The sequence below is a fragment of the Thermobia domestica genome, chromosome 4 (assembly GCF_964235325.1).
Source record: "Thermobia domestica chromosome 4, izTheDome1.hap1.1, whole genome shotgun sequence".
NCBI classification, from domain to species: Eukaryota; Metazoa; Arthropoda; class Insecta; order Zygentoma; family Lepismatidae; genus Thermobia; species Thermobia domestica.
In genome coordinates this window covers 239,786,020-239,806,237 of record NC_137457.1, presented here as the reverse complement: position 1 = coordinate 239,806,237, position 20,218 = coordinate 239,786,020, and the positions used below count along the sequence as shown (strand labels likewise).

Below are 20,218 nucleotides of genomic sequence, written 5' to 3'. Positions count from 1 at the left end.
CTCTGGAACGGAGGAGTTCTTATGTTGTTTTATGTGAATATCCGCCCACTCTTGAAAAGTGATAAGTACAACCTTGTAGTGCCACATACAATAGAATTCAAGATATTTTTACGGAACACACAAACACACACACACACACACACACACACACACACACACACACACACACACACACACACACACACACACACACACACACAGAGAGAGAGAGAGAGAGAGAGAGAGAGAGAGAGTTTCGGTTAAAACGTCAGGGGAGTGGTATGGTTTTAACTCCTCTATAAAATAGTAAATGCCGTTGTTAGTGATTTTATATTATTGCAATTGTGCATGGACAATGCGATAATGCTTTTGTTTTCAATTTCGCAAATGAAATGTAACATATGCAGTCATTAATTATATTTTCTACGTTGGATTATAGTTTCGCAACTTCAGGTACATGCACCACTCGTGCTAAACAAGCCACTCTTTGTTGGTACGCAAGACGTCTCTAAAATTCCGCGCAAATAGTGTTTTGCCTGAAACAGAAAAAATTGAACCGTGGCCGAATCATATATTCAGCCAAGGAAATTTCCTGACAACCTCTTTCGTAAAGCCAAAACGTTCATTCTGTGGAGATTCTTTTATCACCAACAATTGTCTTCTACCTATATTCTGGTCTTTACAAGAATCTAATCAGCTTGAGAGGCATGACTGACGTATGTCACTTAGTTAAAATATGAGCCATTAGTAGCATAATTTTGTTTCTGAAATAGAGAAATTGTGCTTTTCTAGAAATGTGTGTCTACTGATATTTTGGCATTCTGTTTTAGGTACACTTCTGGGCTAGTGGAAAGATTCTAGACACCTTATTTGATACACTAGCATATGTGTATCAACTAATATTTAATAAGATCGATGCGGACGTTTTGTATAAATTCTAAAGTTCCGTTGGGTTATAATTTTTCATTTTGTTTGAAAGTGAATAGCAACTATATTACTGTATTAATATAAAGTAGTAATCGAATTCAATAAATTTTGCTATTGTATTTTGTAAATATTGACGTAGTACACGATAGCAGAATCAGTATCGTAGTAGAACTTCATTTTAGCACAAATTTTTGATAACTTCATTTTGAGTGTCACGAAATAACTGAAACACAAATAATAATTAGTAAATATATGATGTCTCCCCACTTCAATAATATTATATGCATTGTGTTATATCTACTTTAAGACTTCTTTTTATACAACAGTTACAATTTCCTACGGTAGGTATGCTTTCCAACAACGGAGTCTGCGAACATTGAAATTTCACACAACTTATATTATAATTAAATATTGGCTACAATTGGTGTGAGATTTGAAGAGTGGCTGTTACAAATGCAACTGAAGGATCATAAGGTATTAGCGTTATCAGAGAAAGAAACTGAGTCAAAACGATGACGCTACGAAAGTAAAAAGTGTTCTTCAAAGACAAAACCCTAGGATCAATACTAACGAGGAAGATACAGAAACCGTGAGAGTTGGATTTTGATAAAAATTAGTGACTAGATTCAGTTTGAGTTGCTAAGTAACGTAGTAATAGTCACTCGATGTGCAAATGCTTCGTTGAGCTGATACGCCGACGTCATCTTGAAATCCAGTAGGCAATGTCCAATAATACGCTCTTGGCACAAGAATGGAAAAGATTTTGATAGATCTGACTTCAACATTGTATACCGGGATAGGATATCTATATCTTCCAGTGCATAATCGCCATCTTGAAAGGCGCCATACTGCGTCGCGGTCAAATTTGATAAATGGGAATGGGGTAATGTGGGGTATCAAATAACACTGAAATTTACTCCTGAATTCATTCCGTAACCAAAGTTTACATATCTGTTTCTACTTCAGAGTTAGAGCTCTCTCACCCACAAGAACATATAAAAACTGTGCCGAGAACATATAACATAGTAGAGTTTTTTCAACCAACTCTACTATGTTATATTACTAATTGGATTATAAGAATTTAAAACCTTGAAAACTTTGTTACGAAACACACGTAACTTCAAGCTTTGTTTTATAATTTCCGACTACGCAAGCAAATTATCACAAATTTCGAACATGTGTGGTGAAAGCCTTTAAGGAAAATTAAGTAAAAATATGCTCTTTTAAGTACAAATTATGCTTGTCAGGAAATGAGATTGCACGATAACAAAATACTTTTTCTTGTAAAACTTCTTATTTAAGTTACCTTTTCTATGATATTTCAAGGTAATTGTTATTCACATTCCGTTCTGTTGTCTTCTCATATACAAAATGTTTTCTTACAAGTCTTTAATCTATATAAGTAGAAACACGTTCATTTCGTTACATTAACTTATAGAGCAAACTATGAGTCTATACGTATTTAAATATCACACAATATAGGCCTACATTTTTAAATGCTACTGATTTCGATTTTAAGAATATGTTACTGTTTTATTTTTGTAATTGTGTTCAGCACATGCAGAGAATCGTAATAAATGTATTAAGTATCTTGTTTAAAAACTAGTTTTGTTCTTTTTTATCTGCAATTTGTTTGCATTTGTATTCATACTTCGTGTTTAGAAACTGTTATAAAACTCTCGTTCCTCTACAGATGGTGTGAAAAGTGGGCAACAGGGGCAATATTCGAGACAATATGGTATGTGCTTAATTAATAATTTATGAGCAAAATATTTGCTCATACGAATACACAAACTGTCTTGATATATTATGAGCGAGGAACACCATATTCATTGGTGTTTTGCCATTTTTGGCTAGTCACTTGCTCCAGCTGAGAAACTGCCATGCTCCACTGTGTTACTCTAACCGCTTTGTCTTCACTTCGATTCTGTTATCACACATTATTTTAGTCTCATTTGCTCCTTCCCCGTCTATTCGTAAACCATACCTCCTAGAACGTCTTTTCACTTGGTCTTACTATTTCTAACGTCTTCTCACTTGGTAAACCCAAAACGTTCATTGTGTGGAGATTCTTTTATTAATCACAACCGTCTTCTAACTATATTCCGTTTTTATTAGAATCTAACAGTTCTGATGACTGATGACCGACGTATCTAAATTAGTTACAATATGAGATATTACGTGCATAATTTTGCTTTTGAGATAAAGAAATTATGTTTTTCCAGAAATGTTTGACTACTAGTATTTTATCATTCCGTTTCAGGTATAGTTGTGCGTCAGTGGAAAGGTTTTAGATATATCTACCCTACTGGATACTCTAGCATATATCGATTAACTGATGTTTGATAAGATCGATGATTTAGTTTTGTATCTAAATAATTTCTAAATTTCTGTTTTGTGATTATTTTTCGTTTTATTTGAAATTGAATAGCATCCAACTAATATACCGTAGAAATCTAATTTAGTAAATTTTGCTATCGTATTTTGTAGATATCGACGTAGCGCTGAGCAACAAAATCGTGTCGCCGTATGCGCACGAATCTTTAATATAATAACTTCATTTTCCAAGTCAGGAAATAACTTAAACAAAATTAATAGTTAACCAATATATGATATGTCCTCATTCCAATAATATCATATCGGTTGTGTTATCTACTCTAAACCTTCTTTTCGTACATCATTTACAAACCTCTACAGCAGGTATGCTTTCTAACAACGAAGTCGGTAATCATAAAATATTGTAGAATATTTTGTTCACGTTATAGAATAAAACTTAGCACCACATTTATTATCATTATCATAATGGCAATAAGTGGTATGAGATTTCAAATGTTGTACTACAAATAGGAGATAGTTTCAAGTCCATTATGGATTTTCGACTACGCAAGGAAAATATCGTACATATGAATATATTTGATGAAATAGCACTTAAAGAAACTGAAGTACAAATATGTTCTTTTAGTTACAAATTTTGTTCTGTTCATGTCAAGAAGCGAAATTACACAATAACCGATATACATTTTTGTAAAACTTCTTATTTAAGTTGCCTGCTTTATGGTATTTCAATCTACCCGTTATTCACATTCCATTCTGTTGTTCTTACTTATACAAATTTTTTTCTTACAAATCTTTAAAGTATATTAATGGAAACACGTTTACTTCACTACCTACAATTATAGTGTAACGTAAGTTTTTAAACGTATTTAAATATGACACAATATAGGCCTAATTTTCTTGAAATGCTACTGACTTTAGTTTTTTTAGAAAATGTTTTTTTTTATTTCTGGAATATTGTTGCGGCGATGAATATATTCGTAATAAATACATTAAATTCTACATTTCTTTCTAGAACGTTTCTGTTGTCAATTTACTTCAATTTGTATTTTATGCTTCGTTTTTGGAAACTGTTATGAAACTCTCGTACTTTTACAGATCGATGGAATATGGTGTATGTTTGATTTTTATTTTGTCCAAAATATTTATACGTAAACTCGCAGTTTCTCTTCATATTAAGATCGAGGAACATTTCTATACTTGGTATTCCGTCATTATTGGCAGGTCACTTGCCTCAACTGAGATGCTTCCATGCTCCATGGCCCTCCGCTAAGCTCTACGTTCTCATATACTATGTCTCGATGTTGATATGGTCCATTTATTGTATTCTGTTTCGCCTCATCCTTCTCTCTCCTGCCACTATATTCTCCAGTACGTCTCTCATGATACAGGTCCTTCTTGTCCAATGTCCCAACCAGTTTCGCTTTCTCTTCTTAGTAATATCCAAGATTGTTCTCTTCTTCCTTATCATTCCTAACACTTTTGCATTTGGTAAAGTTTATTTTGTGGGAACTCTTTATCAACCCAATCCCTTTTCTAGCTATAGTCAAAATTTGTAGCAGAATATAATCAGTTCGTTTGCGGAAATGTTTGACTTATGGTATCTTAACATTCCGATTTATGCATGGTGCTGTGTCAGTTAAAACATTTGAGAATGCAGTGGTGCCCACCCCCCCTTATGTCCATGACGCACCCCCCCGCAATTGTCTATCCATAGGTGCTCTTCCATCTTTTCGATTAATTTTTACACCCCCTCAAACATATTTATATAGATTTTTAACCCCCCCCAAATATTTCAATGACGCAGTTTGCGTCATAGCTCCCCCTTGTGGGCACCCCTGGAGAATGTGTACTTTACAGGGTACATTAGCGTATATATAAATTAACTATTGTTTAATCAATATAAAAGTTTTGTAAAGAAATAACTTCTAAAGATCCCTTGTATAGTATTTTTCTTTTTTTTTTTTGGAAGGGAATAGGAACTGAATACAATAGCATTGTAGTCAAATCTAGTAAATTTTGCAATCATATTTTGTAAATATGAACTAGCACTCGAGACCAGAAACCATGTCGTCCTTTAAACACAAATCTTTAGTATTATAATTTTAATTTGCAGGTTACGAGCTAACGGGTAAACAATTAGTAATTAATGAGTATATGATCTCTTCTCAATCCAAAAGTATAATATGCATTGTGTTATTTCTACATTAGCACTTCTTTCCATACATTATTCGCACTTTCCTACAGCAGATATACTATGTAACAACGGAGTGTGGGATCATCAAAGGTTGTATAATCTTTCGCTAGTTTAGAGAATAAAATTTCACACAACATGTGTTATCATTATCATAATGGCTGTAACTGGTATGAGATTTGAAAAGCGGTTAATAAAAATGAAACAGAAGAATGCTAAGTTATCAACGATATAAACGAAAGAAACTGCACCAAACTTTGCAAAAACGATGACGCCAAGAAAGTCAAAAATATTTCTCAAAGACAATTCAAATATTAATACAAGGTTTCCAACAAAAAAGGGATGTAAATAGCGATTTTGTCTTTCTAACTAACGCTATTATATTATTGCTTGGATTATAAGAAGTGAAAATCTTTGTAACCTTTTCCTCAAAAAGCACTGAATTTCAAGCTTTGTTTCTTACATTTGGATTGCGCACACAAAGTATCATACGTGGTCTCGAGTAACGTAGAGGCAAGCGCTCTTGCCTTCGGTGCGAGCGGTCCCGGGTTCGATTCTCGGCGGGAGCACTCGGTCGAAAAATTGTAAAACGCATTTTGAGGCAAGCCACCGTGAATGAGGTTTTCCTGGGTTTTCCTCATTCACACAAGGCAAATGCCAGAGTGGTACCTAATTTATAGGTCCCAGGCCGCTTCCTTCCCTTTCCCCTGATAATGTGCTCTCCGAAGGACGTCATCCCTCAAACATGATGGACTAAAAGGCCTTATGTGCCGAGAGCCAGAATTCTAAATCCAAAATCGTAAATCCTAAAGTATCATACATTGAGAAAATTCGTGATGAAATAAAACTTAAGGTGAATGAAGTACAAGTATTTTCTTTTAGGTACAAATTGTGTACTGTACATATCATTGTGTGAAATTACACAATAACCATTATACATTTGTGTAAAACTTGTTATCTACGTTGCCTGGTCTCTGTTTTTTGAAGGTAACTGTTATTCACATTCCATTCTGTTGTTTTCTCTTATGTAAATACTTTTCTTACAAGACTTTAAGGAATCTTAATGGAAATTTTGTTTACTTCTTTTTCTCCAATTATACTATAAATTAAGCTTTTGGACGTATTTAAATATAACACAATATAGACCTATAGTCTAAAATATGCTACTAATTTCTCATTTCAAGAAAATGTTATATTTTTCGTTTTAAAATTCTGTTGAGGCGATGCAAAGAATCGTAGTAAACGCATTAAATATGATATTGCTTTTAAAAAACTGTTCTTTGTTGTCTATAAACAATTTACTTGCATTTGCACTTTCTTCTTCGTTTCTTGAAACTACTATAAAACTCTCGTACTTTTACAGGTGCATTGGTACTTCCTAAACCGGCGCAATATTTGAATCCATATGGTATGTACCTAATTAATTATTTTTGTGAAAACTATTTATAGGTATGCACTCACTTTATTGATATTGTGAGCGAGCAAGAACATCATCATCCTAGGTATTCTGCCATTATTGGCAGGTCACTTGCTGCAACTGAAAAAATTCCATGCTCTACGGTCCTCCGCTAAGTTCTTTGTTTTTACGTACAAGTTTCGGTTTTGATATCGTCCATTTACATTAGTCTCCTTCGCCTGCTTTTTCTCTTTCCCACCACCATACTCTGTAGCAGGTTTCTTGTGATACAGTTCCTTATTACCCAATGTCTATATCAGTTTCTCTTCCTCTTCTTAGTAATATCTATTATTGTTCGTTTCCCGATATCATTTCTAACACCCTCTCATTTGGTAAAACAAAAACTTTCGTTTGTGGAGATTCTTTATCAACCCAAACCGTCTTCTAACTATGGTCAAGATTTCTAACAAAATCTAATCAGCTCGAGAGACTGATTACTGTCGTACCTTACTTCGTTAGAATATGAGCCATTAGGTGGATAATTTATATTTGAGATAAAGAAATTATTCTTTTCCAGAATTGTTTGACTACTGGTACTTTAACATTAGGTTTTAGGTATAGTTCTGCGTCAGTGGAACTATACCTAATACCGAATGTTAAAGCACCAGTAGTCAAACAATTCTGGAAAAGCATAATTCCAGTGGGAAGGTTTTAGAATATCAACCTCACTGGATACACCAGCATATATATATATATATATATATATATATATATATATATATATATATATATATATATATATATATATTAACTAATGTTTAAGAAGATCGATGCAAACGTTTTGATCATAGATAATTTTGTAATTTTTTTTTTGGGTAATAAGTATTCATTTTGTTTGAAAGTGAAAAGCAACTGAAATCTATACCGTAGTTATCGAATTTAAAAAATTTTTCAATCCTATGTCGTAAATATTCACGTAGCACTCAAGAGCAGAAACCGTGTATTCGAGTACGTACGAATTCTTAATATTATAACTTCAAGTCACAAAATAACTGATATGGAATTATTAATCAATCAATATATGGTCTCTCCTCAACCCAATAATGTTATATGTGTTGTATTATATCTACTTTGTCACTTCTTTCTATACATCATTCACAATTTGCTACAGTAGATATGTTTTCTAACAACCGAGTATGCCACACTCAAAAGTTTTAGATCGTTTCGTTGAGATTATAGAATAAAATTTTACACAACATATATTGTCATTATTATAATGACTATAACTTGTCTTAAATTTGAAGAGTGGCTGTTACGTATGAAACTGAAAAATTATTAGGTATTACCGTTATCACAGAATACAAACTGTTTCAAAATTTGTCGAAGAGATTACATCAATAACGTCAAACATGTTCCCAAAGATAAAACGCTAGTATGGGTACTAAGTTACATATAAAAGGGAATATAAATAGCGAGTTTGTTGTTTTCGACTAACGTTAATATTTTATGTTACTCCTTGAATTAAAAGAAGTGAAAACTCTGCTAAGTGTCTGTTTACAAAGACCACGTAACCTCAAGCTTTGTTTTATAATTTTCTACTACGCCATCAAATTATTACACATTGGGAACGTGTGTGTTGATATAGTACTTAAGGGAAACGAAGTAAAAATATGTTTTTCTCTTAGATGTGAATTGTGTTGTTTTAATTTGAGGAAGTCAGATTACACGATAACCAATGTATACTTCGTAACATTTGTCCTTTAGTTTTCCTGCTCTAAGTTATTTCAAACTAACTACTATTCATATTCATTCTGTTGTTTTTTTCTTATACAAATATTTTCCTTACAGGTCTTTTAAGGCATATTAATGGAAACACGTTCAATTCGTTATGTCCAATTACAGTGTAAACTAAGTTTTTAGACGTATTTAATTACGACGCCATATGTTCCTATATTTTTAAATTGCGACTGATTTTTTTTTTTTTAAGAAAATGTTTCATTTTATTTTTTGTAATTTAGCTGAGGCGATGCAAAAGATTATAATAAATATATTAAATTAAAGCTTTCTTTTTTCCTTAAAAGAACTAGTCTTTTCTATCCCCAGTTTACTTGTATTTGTAGTTTCGTCCTTGTTTGTGAACAGTGTTATCAAACTCTCATACCTTTACAGATGAACTCGTAAATGGTGAAGAGGAGCAATATTCGAGGCTATATGGTATGTACTTAATTTAATATTTTTAAGCAAAATATCTGCATACTTTCACTTAATATTATGAATGAGGCACCTAAACAATAAGAACAACGTACTCCCTTGTCTGGTAACAGTTTTGTTAGGTACAAGTACTACTGACGCCCTTTAGCACTACCGAGTCAGCAACAATTTTAGAGAGGAGAAAGGTGAAGGTCTTTGGGCCGAGGTCAGTGATCTAGGACCACCCGTCCATAATTTAGCAGTTGTACCTTGGCTTGCTCCCTAATTTTTGGCAGGGATTCTTAGGAAAGCTCCCCTTAAATTTTGGAAATTGCCGAATCAAAAAATTTTATGGTAGCACGAGGTTATTAACTTCTGTAAGTTTTTGGGGGGTTCATCTCGTTGCCTTTAACTAAAAAATCAAATTAAAATTTTCAACAAAGATATTTTCGAACTATTTGTATTTTCAAATGAAAAATTTTCAAATAGGTTTTCGAAAGAAGGAAGATTCAAAAAAGATTTTCAGACAAAAATTTCAAATCCAAGACTTGAAATAAAAGTGTCAAACATTATATAGAAACTAAAACATTTTCAAACTATATGAAAACGAAATTTTGGAAGGAAAATATAATTTTTTAAAAGAAAATATAACGAAATTCATGGCCGTACTAATTTTTGGCAATTTGTACTCACGAAACTGAACGAAGTAGACTAACCAAGTTTCTGGTGATCCATATTAAGCCCTATACTACTATACTAAATTTTAAAATTTAACAATTGTCAAAAATTTAAGGGGTCGACCAATGTAACCCTCTCAAATTTTCAAACGGGTGCAGTAATGTACAAGAGTACCACTCCTTTTCGAAAGAAGGATGATTCAAACAGGATTTTCAGGCAAAACATTTCAAATCCAAGATTTGAAATAAAAGTTTCAAACATTGTTTTACAAACTAAAACATTTTCAAACTATATGAAAACGAAATTTTGGAAGGAAAATATAATTTTTTAAAAGAAAATATAACGAAATTCTTAGCAGTTCTAATTTTTGGCAATTTGTACCCACGAAACTGAACGAAGTAGACTAACCAAGTTTCTGGTGATACATATTAAGCCCTATACTACTACACCAAATTTTAAAATTTGACAATTTTCAAAAATTTAAGGGGTGATCCAAAGTAACCCTCCCAAATTTTCAAACGAGTGTAGCAATGAACAAGAGTACCACTCCTTTTCGAAAGAATGGAGATTCAAACAGGATTTGCAGGCAAAACATTTCAAATCAAAGATTTGAAATAAAAGTGTAAAAACATTGTTTACCAAACTAAAACATTTTCAAACTATATGAAAACGAAATTTTGGAAGGAAAATATAATTTTTTAAAAGAAAATTTAACGAAATTCTTCTCCGTACTAATTTTTGGCAATTTTTACCCACGAAACTGAACGAGGTAGACTAACCAAGTTTCTGGTGATACATATTAAGCCCTATACTACTATACTAAATTTTAAAATTTAACAATTTTCAAAAATTTAAGGCGTGGGCCAATGTAACCTTCCCAAATTTTCAAACGGGTGCAGTAATGTACAAGAGTACCACAAAATGACTTGTATGCTGTAACTTACATGAATCCGCAATAATTTTGTTTCCGTTATGTATTACTTTTTTGTTCATGAGAAAAAAGTTAGTAATTAATATTTTTTAATACTTTAAGTTAAATAAGTAGGAAATAGAGATGATATAAGCGGAAATAAAAATTAAGAGCAAGTTTCAGCTTCTACCAATATTGAGTGAACAAAGAAATGACAGCACAAATATTTGGAATCAAGGCAGGTTTAAAGTGTAAAACTGAGATTTCACTGAAATATTTCTGTTATATTTTAATACACATAGTACTGCAAATGCCTTAAATGATATTAAAATCAGCATTTTATGAAAAACTAAGTTGCAACATAATAATTGTCGTTAGAAAACACGAATCGGCAATGGGATTTTAAGATTAGCCTATACTTTAATTAGCACGAAGAAATGTAAACAGTCTAACCTAACTGAGTGGCCGAGTGGGTTGCGAGGCGAGTTAAAATGATTACGTCTTCCACGCGGGATTTCGAATTTACCTCCCTCCTTACATATTTTTAAAATCCCGAATTACATTAGCACACACTACATCGGTGATAATTTATATTACGATAACTTAGACTATGAGCTTTTACAGAAGAAATGCAGACACTTGCTAATTTTTACTAGTAAGCTTTCAATAGATTCAATTCTTGATAGTGCCGTTGTGAATATTATGAAATATGAATTGGCTTCAATATTAAGATTGTTAAGGATTCTAATATTTGTTGTCACAACTTGCGCTTCCAGAAGTCTGAAGTTCACACCCGATAAAATAACATTTCTGTATTACGCACGTTTTTCAACTATTTCCAGTAGGTTTATTGACCTAGAGACAAAAAAAAAAAAAAAAAAAAAAAAAAAGCTCCTCGAAAGTTTTGCTCTATTGGATACTATATTTCTGCCGAAGCTTCTATTATCACCTATAAAGTTTCATTTAACGTAGACTTGCATATGCCAAAACAGTTGAAAACTTTCCCATTCTTTTAACTTTTAACTTTCTCCCCGCCTCAACTCTATTGAATTTGGACCCCAACGATATTAAGCGAATTTAGAAGGGTGCACTTGCAATCCTGCGTTTGGAAAGGAGTTAACACTAAGCTGTTTCTATTTAAAATATCCTTGATTTATATATAGTCAGTGTTGAACACAGTTTTCATTTTTATACGTGGCAATAGTAACATTCAAAATCTCCGCTCTTCTGCCTCTAGACCCAATAATGTTGTATTTTAATTGTAAATTACGATTTCAATCAACAAAGAGAAGCTGTTCTACTAATTCTACTATCAATCTCCTGCTGAGTATTAATTGTTGTGAGGACTAACGAAAAGTATGTAATAATAATAATAATAATAATAATAATAATAATAATAATAATAATAATAATAATAATAATAAAAGATCTGAATGATGAAGATATTGTTCAACCTCCTATTAAAGTTTCTGTGGGCTTCCCTGAATCAGGATATAATATTTATAATGAATAAAGGAGAGATGGGCACCCTCACTCATTTTTGCCCTCAAGAGGGCCGCCCTCACCCTCACTCACCCTCATTTCGGTAGATGAGGGTGTCTGAGGGTGAGTGTGACAGATTCCATTGAGGGTGAGGGTGTCTGAGGGTGAGGGTGATGGGGTCGACTGAGGGTGAGGGTGTCTGAGGGTGAGGGTGGGAGAGTCGGTTGAGGGTGAGGGTGTCTGAGGGTGAGGGTGAGGGAGTCGATTGAGGGTGAGGGTGGTTGAGGGTGAGGGTGAAGGCGTCGATTGAGGGTGAGGGTGGCTGAGGGTGATGGTGAGGAAGTCGATTGAGGGTGAGGGTGGCTGAGGGTGAGGGTGAAGGATTCAACTGAGGGTGAGGGTAGCTGAGGGCGAGTATGAGGAAATCAACTGAGGGTGAGGGTGGCTGAGGGTGAGGGAGTCAACTGAGGGTTTCTGAGGGTGAGGGTGAGGAAGTCGATTGAGGGTGAAGGTGAATGAGGGTAATGTTGAGGGAATTGATTGAGGGTGAGGGTGAGCGAGGCTAAGCGAAAATGCCCATCACCAGAATGAATTCCTGAAGGATGTTTGCTTGAAAGTTATTTATTTGGGAAATGATTGAAGAAATAGCAGTTTCCTGCGAACTTCAAATAGAGTAGGGCCGCGCTGGCTCAGTGGTAGAGCGTTCACTTCTGGTGCTTGGGGTCCCGGGTTCGATCCCAGCCCCCGCCAAGTTAACTTTGTGGTGGACAATCACCGTGTGCGTGGGTTTCCACGGGGTTCTCTCGTTTCCTCCCACTTTCTTCATTCCACCATTTCATTCATTTCTCATCATCAACGTCTCCTTTAGGCTAACCGGCATAATCGTGGGACATAAAACTCAAAGATTTCATTTCATTTTTCAAATAGAGTAGCAACCTGTTTGGCACAGAGTCACGTAATTAGGCCACAAAACATCAGTTGGTGCAGTGTACGAATTAATGGGGATGGTGAAAGGGATATTCCGTGTGACAAAAATTTAATTCCCTTCCAGAAAAACATTTTAATTTTTTCCGCTCTCTAGTATTTTTTTCGAGTGGTCATATAGCTAGAAAAGAAAACATATTTTATGTAACCAAACAAAAACATAGCATTTATGTCTGACTTAAAAGAGGTTATTAACATTTTCGCAGTCGTTAGAATCACATACTTTGTTTCTTGGAATAGTTACTTACTCATGCGGAAAACACATTCTTTTTGTCAGAAGCAAACTATAAAGGCTCGAGAGGGGTGGAAAGGTCACGAAAATTCTGTAATTCTTGGAAAAGCATTCCTTGTAAGACGTGTCATAGTCACAGGTTCTCATAACATTCGTTGTAACGGATGATCTATAATTTAATAGAATGACGTATTAGCTTCTATATGCCTGCTTAGCAGTATATATATCGTTTTCACCACTGAATTTAAAGTATTTTAAAATTAATTGATAAGTTTGAGATTTGGTTGCCTGCTTAAATGTACAGTACACATCATGTTTTGCCCCTCCCATACAGAAACATAATTAGTGGTTAGTTCAATTTTAAATAATACAAATTTAAACTACTGTTACTTATTTTCTAACTTTCCTCATCACAAGTCTAGTGGTTAGCGTGTGCGCCAGTGATGCACAGGGTCACGGGTTCAATTCTCGGTGAACGAACACAAGGACTTAATTTTACCTTTATTCATTTGCATTAGTCACCCGTCTCCTTTAGAATAAAGGGCATAGCCGTGGAACCTTAAACTACTCATTCTAATTTCGTATTTAAGGAGCTTGGCTTACCAACACTTCTTGAGGGTAAAGGATGCTGCATGAGCGTGGCTGAGGGTGAGGAAGTCGATTGAGTCGGGAGTCGGCCGAGAGAGTAGATGTACTATTTGTAATGTGTTATAATTATCCACTTGAAGAGTGTGAGACATTTGAGGCTGGTTTTGGAAATGGAAATGTTTTTTCCATAGATTTTCATGAGTGATGTTTGAGGCTGGCATTTGTATTTGTTGTCTAACTAACAAATTCCATTGCATCTTTTTTTTTAACATAAACATCATAGAGTAAGGAAACCTCTTGAATTTACAAGGTAAGAAATTTATATAAAGTCTTTTTTCGAAAGCTACTCTGAAACAACGGTATGTCGTTTCCCACAACTCGATTTTGGTGTAGTTTGTCACAATATTTTTATTCAGGATATAACAGTTCCTATTCCAGTACAGATTAGCACATATCTGACGAAACAGCTAAATGTTGCCGGGAACTTATATTCGTATTGATCCCTTGCAAAAAAGTGGTGAGTGTTCTTGCCTTCGGGACGAGATAAGTCTCATACAATCTCGCTGCTGAAAAAATATTTAGCTCCAAATAAACACGAAACATCCTAAATTTCACGATAACTTCTCTTTTAACGGAGTCATTTATATTAACTCATTTTATATAGTGTACTTTTATATACTTAAAGTAATGTATAGATGAATCGAAAAGTAGAACCACATTATGCTTATCATTCTCAAATGTATTACACATAACTTCTAGACTCAATGTGGTGTTATGACGTAAATTTCATACTTACAAACATCTTACTTGAGCTTTCATTAACTTCAATATTTGTTCTTTTAGCAAAATACAGGCTATAAAATTGTAAATCAACTGTTGTTAAAGATCCTATAATTGGGGATGATCGTCCCTGTTGGAGTTAGATTGTTAAATAAACAAAATAAAATAAAATAAAAATATAATCAACTCGCCCTTTCAAATTTTCTATTCTTATATTCGGATTTAATAAAGAATTGTTTATATTTAACGTATTCTAGCAGGACAATGTGTTCTCAAGCACATAATTAAAAATAGAGGCTGCTCTTGAGGGAAGTCACACTGGTAAAAAAAATAGTTTTCTTGCCTCAAAGTACGAGAAAGAAGATAATCTGATCCAGTTAGAAAGTGCAGGGCACAATTCGGAACAATATTGCGGTGTCTCAGGTTCCCAAATATATATAAGGAAGGCTTGGTGCAATATAGTGCGAAAACCTTTATTGTTCTCAGAAGAAAATAAAAATTCCAACTGTACTACCATACTAATTAATGAAGGCAATAACAGCACTTATGATATTTATTGGCATCTCATCATCATCATCACAGGTATTCTGCCTTTATTGGCAGGTCACTTGCCGCAGCTGAGAAGCTTCCATGCTTCACGGTCCTCCACTAACCTTTTCGTCTTCGCGTATGATCTTTCTGTTTTAATATCATCCATTAATTGTAGTCTTCTTCGCCCCCTCCCTCTCTTTCCCGCCACCATACCCTCTAGGACGTCCTTCATGATACAATCTCTTCTTAGGCAATGTCCCAACCAGTTTCTCTTCCTCTTCCTAATAATATCTAAAAGTGTTCTTTTCTCACCCACCATTTCTAACACTCTCTCATTCGTTTTCCGCTCGACCCAGCTAATTCTTTCCATTCTTCTCCACACCCACATTATTGGCATCTAGTCTCCTTTTTTAAAAACTTGTCAACAGCAACGGGTCATATGATATCCAAGAAGACTTTCTTTTTTTTTTTTTTTTTTCAAATTTGGCTTAGCACATAGGTGACCAAACTTTCGAGCAAGCCACTCGCGCTCAACTGAGCTCGGGTTCAATAATTAAGAGCGAGCCCGAATCCTAATAAAATAAGTCAGAGCAAGCCGAAATGAGTGCGAGCACAACTGACCGAAGTGAGTCCGAGCGAGCGCAATATAAAATGACTATCTATTTAATATATATATATATATATATATATATATATATATATATATATATATATATATATGTAATATAAATAATAATATACCGAAGATATAATGTATTCCTATCTATATTATAATACATAAATTTCAATCACTTGAATGAGAATCATATTTAACCTTACTTATTGTTTATTAAATACATGAAGGTAACTGTATGAGGGAGACGATTGACGGTGAGAGTGGCTGAGGGTGAGGGTGTTCGATTGAAGGTCAGGGTGAGGGTGGGTGACGGAGTCGATTGAGTCGGGAGTCGGGCGAGAGAGTAGATGTACTATTTGTAATGTGTGATATTTATTCACTTGAAGAGTGTGTGACATTTGAGGCTGGTTTTGGAAATAGAAATGTCTTTTTCATAGATTTTCATGAGTGGTGTTTGAGGCTGGCATTTGTATCTGTTGTTTCAGTAACAAATTCCATTGCTTTTTTTTTTTTTTTACATAAACATCATACAGTACGGAAACCGGTTGAGTTTCCAAGGTAGGAAATTTATATACTAACAACTAATGAACCCGTGCGTTCATAGAAATATCTAGCGAAATAGGTATTATTTTAATTGTAGGTTTTATAAATCCCAACAAACAAGAGTAGCACTTAAGTGTGTTGAATGTCGACAGCATCATGGTTTCTCAGCCCATTAACTTGTATGATTAAACATTCTATTTATTCTTTGAAATAAACGAAAATTTTAGCAAGTTAATTTTACTGATTTCTTCTTGACATCTTTAAATGTATACTACGCAAAATGTTACTACTGTATGATGTAATTTTAATATTTATGAACAGGAACGTACGCAGGAATTTATTTCGGGATGGTTCCAGAGCTTCTCGGGGAGGGTCCAAACATAATTTCAGGCTAAATTATATTAAAAATTGTAAAATTGCTCCTAAAATAAGACTAAATTTACAAAAAAGTCAGATTTCGGGGGCTCCGGACCCCCAGGACCCACCCCCTGCGTAAGTCCTGTTTATAAATAAAAATTAAAGCAACATAACATTATATATAAGAATACTTTTAAAGCAAGGGACACCAAAATAGGCCAGAAGGAGAAATTAAAAATAAAAAAAATTTAAATCACGAACATTAAAAAAGAATACTTTCTCTAATAAAACAATGGGCTAGAATAAAAAAGAAAGTGGCAAGTCGACATCCTAGAAAACACACACACACACACCCTTTCTTTTATTAAAGTCTTTTTTCGAAAGCTACTCTGAACCAACGCTGTGTCGTTTGCCACAACTCGAGTTTGGTGTTGTTTACCACAATACTTTTATTGAGGATATATCAGTTCCTTTTCCAGTAAAGACTACCACATACCTGAAGAAACAGCTAAGTGTTCCCAGGCACATATATTCGTATTGATTCCTTGCGAATGAGTGGTGAGTGTTCTCGCGTTCAGGACGAGAGAAGTCCCATACAATCTCGTTGCTGAAAAAAATGTTTAGCTCAAAATGAACACAAAACATCCTAAGTTACACGATAGCTTCGTAAATTGAAAATTGCATTTCTCTTTTAACGGAGTCCTTTATATTAACTCATTTTATATAGTGTACTATTTTTTCGTTATATTATGCTACTTAAGAACCGGTTTTTATATACTTAAAGAAATGTATAGATGAAGCGAAAACTAGAACCACACTATGCTTATCATTCTCAAATGTATTACACATAACTTCTAGACTCAATGTGGTGTTATGACGTAAATTTCATAGTCACAAACATCTTACTTGAGCTTTCATTCACTTTAATTGGTGTTGTTTTAGCAAAATACAGGCTATAATCAACTCGCCCTTTTAAATTTTCTATTATTAAATTTGGATTTAATAAAGAAATGTTTATATTGAATGTGTTCTAGCAGGACAATATGTTCCCAAGCACAAAATTAAAAGTAGAGGCTGCTCTTGAGGGAAGTCACACTGTTAAAAATATTAATTTTCTTTCTTCAAAGTAAGGAAAAGAAGGTAATCTGATCCAGTTAGAAAGTGTGGGGCACGATTGGTAACACTATTGCGGAGTCTCAGATTCCCGGTGCAATATAGTGCGATGCCACTTATTGTTCCCAGAAAAAAAAAATCAACTCCACTACCATAACATTTTTTTAAAGGGGAGAAAAGCAGTTATGATATTTATTGGCATCAAAAAAAAAAAAAAAAAAAGAGAGAAATATTCAAAGGTGTACACACACTTGATGCAAAATTTTAATCTTGCTATCTTGAAAACTAAGGATTTTTTTTTATTTACCTCACCCCTCCGCCCCCACTTGGCACCGGCAAGTTTACCATCCGGTTCCGAAACGCATCTGGGGTGCTCTTTGGTCCATGCTTGACTTGACTAATTAAAAAAACGGGTTCAATACGTGTTATATGAGCTTAATAAGCGTTTAAACACAGCACTATTCCATGGTACCGATTCGTAACATAAATTCCCAAAGGGTTAAACACTACTAAGCAAATACCTGTATTTTCGAAGTGACGGCTGTATCGAAATGATTAAAGATTGGTGTGACATGCTCATACGCTACAAGTCTTTCCTGGCTTTTGTTTTCTACCTCTTCCTGTTAACAAATTTTCTTCAATTTTCTTTTTTATCTGAAAGAAAATGAAATAACGAAGAAATATGTTTACTTTTACCCCGTCCCTTTTTTTTCTTCAGTTGGTTGAGGAAAAACTACTACTAGTACTAGCTGCTGAGTATTTATCGAAATCAATCGCTCCTTTCTTTCATGTCAACTGCGGCTACAAATGAACAGTACTAATCCGAGGTTCGCTGTTGTATTCGGTGGTATTCGGAACGACGGTGAATGCTTCAAACTAGACCAACGATAGGTCAGATGTTTTGTTATTTTTGTGGAGGCCAACGATTTCTTGGCGCAAATACATTCATTTAATTTCCTCTTAACTCTCAAAGGAAAGGCCACATTTTTTTCGGAACCTCCTTCTGCGTTAAGAAAGGAACTTTTTCTATTCCATATTGCCTTGCTTAAATTGTATCCAATCGACAGACTGAATTGAATTTGGAATTTGGAAGGTAGGAACAACGCATGTGACATCTTGAGGAAAAATCACTGCATGTTCAGAGCGCTGCTTTCCATTATAGAAGAGATTCTGAGAAAATTTGATTTCCACACCCCGAAAACGCAAATATTTTAAAAGAATTTAGACATCATTCGCGGTAACAGCCTGACGACCAGCTGTTTAGTGAGATATTTTTGTTTTGAAAATTTCGTGAAAAGCAGTTGTTGTTTGTTCCAATGAAGTGAGTATACTATTGATCGAGTGTAGCGTATACCGGCGTACTTCCCAAATTTTAGGTGGCTATGCGATAGTTTCCAAAAATTAAAGGTGGGTATACGCCGTATACCGCGTATACCCTCCATTACATCCTTGAAACTAATACGCTCATTTATCCTCAAAGTTGAGTTTTTAATAAATCCTACGGTCTACTACAACGAATCTTTCTTGACACCTATCATTCCCCACACCGAGTTTTCCGTATACCGAAGTTTCCTGCTCCCGAAGGCTTGGTGCAATATAATGCGAAGCCACGTATTGTTCCCAGAAAAAAAGGAAAAATTTCAACTGCACTACCATACTAATTAATGAAGGCAAGAACAGCACTTATGGTATTTATTGGCATCTTGTCTCCTGTTTTTAAAACTTGTCAACAGCAACGGGTCATATGATATCCAAAAATCCTAAAAATAGTAAAATCTGTTTTTCTTTTTTTTACTTTACTTGAATGAGAATGATATTTACCCTTACTTATTGTTTAGTAAGTACATGTAGATAACTGAGTGTAAGGGAGTCGATTGATGGTGAATGTGGCTGAGGGTAACCAGAGTGACTGACGGTGGTTGAGGGTGAGTGTGAGGGAGTTGATTGAGGGTAAGGGTGAGTGAGGGTTAGCAAAAATGCCCATCTCTGGTATGGACCATGATCCTTCGATAAAGTCTCGACGAAATAACTGCTTGACTGAAAGTCTAAAATTTACCTAAAAAAGCGTAAGTCTCATACGGTTTAATAGAAAATATGTATTATGCAGTACTTCGACAAAGCTGCTGCATTTGAGTATTTTAATATATTTAATGGCAATAATGTATTTTGAACTGTGTACAATACAAAATAATGTATACCCATATTGTGGAGTGTGTACTCTCTATCATTTTATTGTAAATTAATAATATTTAGAAAACACTAGTGCCTCTGTTTGGCATGCTGTTTTCTATGACATGCTGAGATTTGCCACCACGATAGATTTTTCAGAGGGTTTAGAGGTTCAGACCCTCTGTAGCAACGGTGCTGATTATTATTAGGTTATT

The 20,218-nt window shown here is 34.4% G+C and overlaps 1 protein-coding gene across 1 annotated transcript in view; it reads left to right on the top strand.

Annotated features, from left to right (window-relative positions):
• The window catches only part of LOC145683923 (uncharacterized), a 443,098-nt gene that overhangs the window by 136,740 nt on the left and 286,140 nt on the right, over positions 1 to 20,218 (top strand). The window contains exons 3-4 of the mRNA XM_081755604.1: positions 6,798 to 6,842; positions 9,000 to 9,044. Coding sequence (XP_081611730.1) covers positions 6,798 to 6,842; positions 9,000 to 9,044 — 90 coding nt within the window. The remainder of the gene's footprint in view (positions 1 to 6,797; positions 6,843 to 8,999; positions 9,045 to 20,218) is intronic.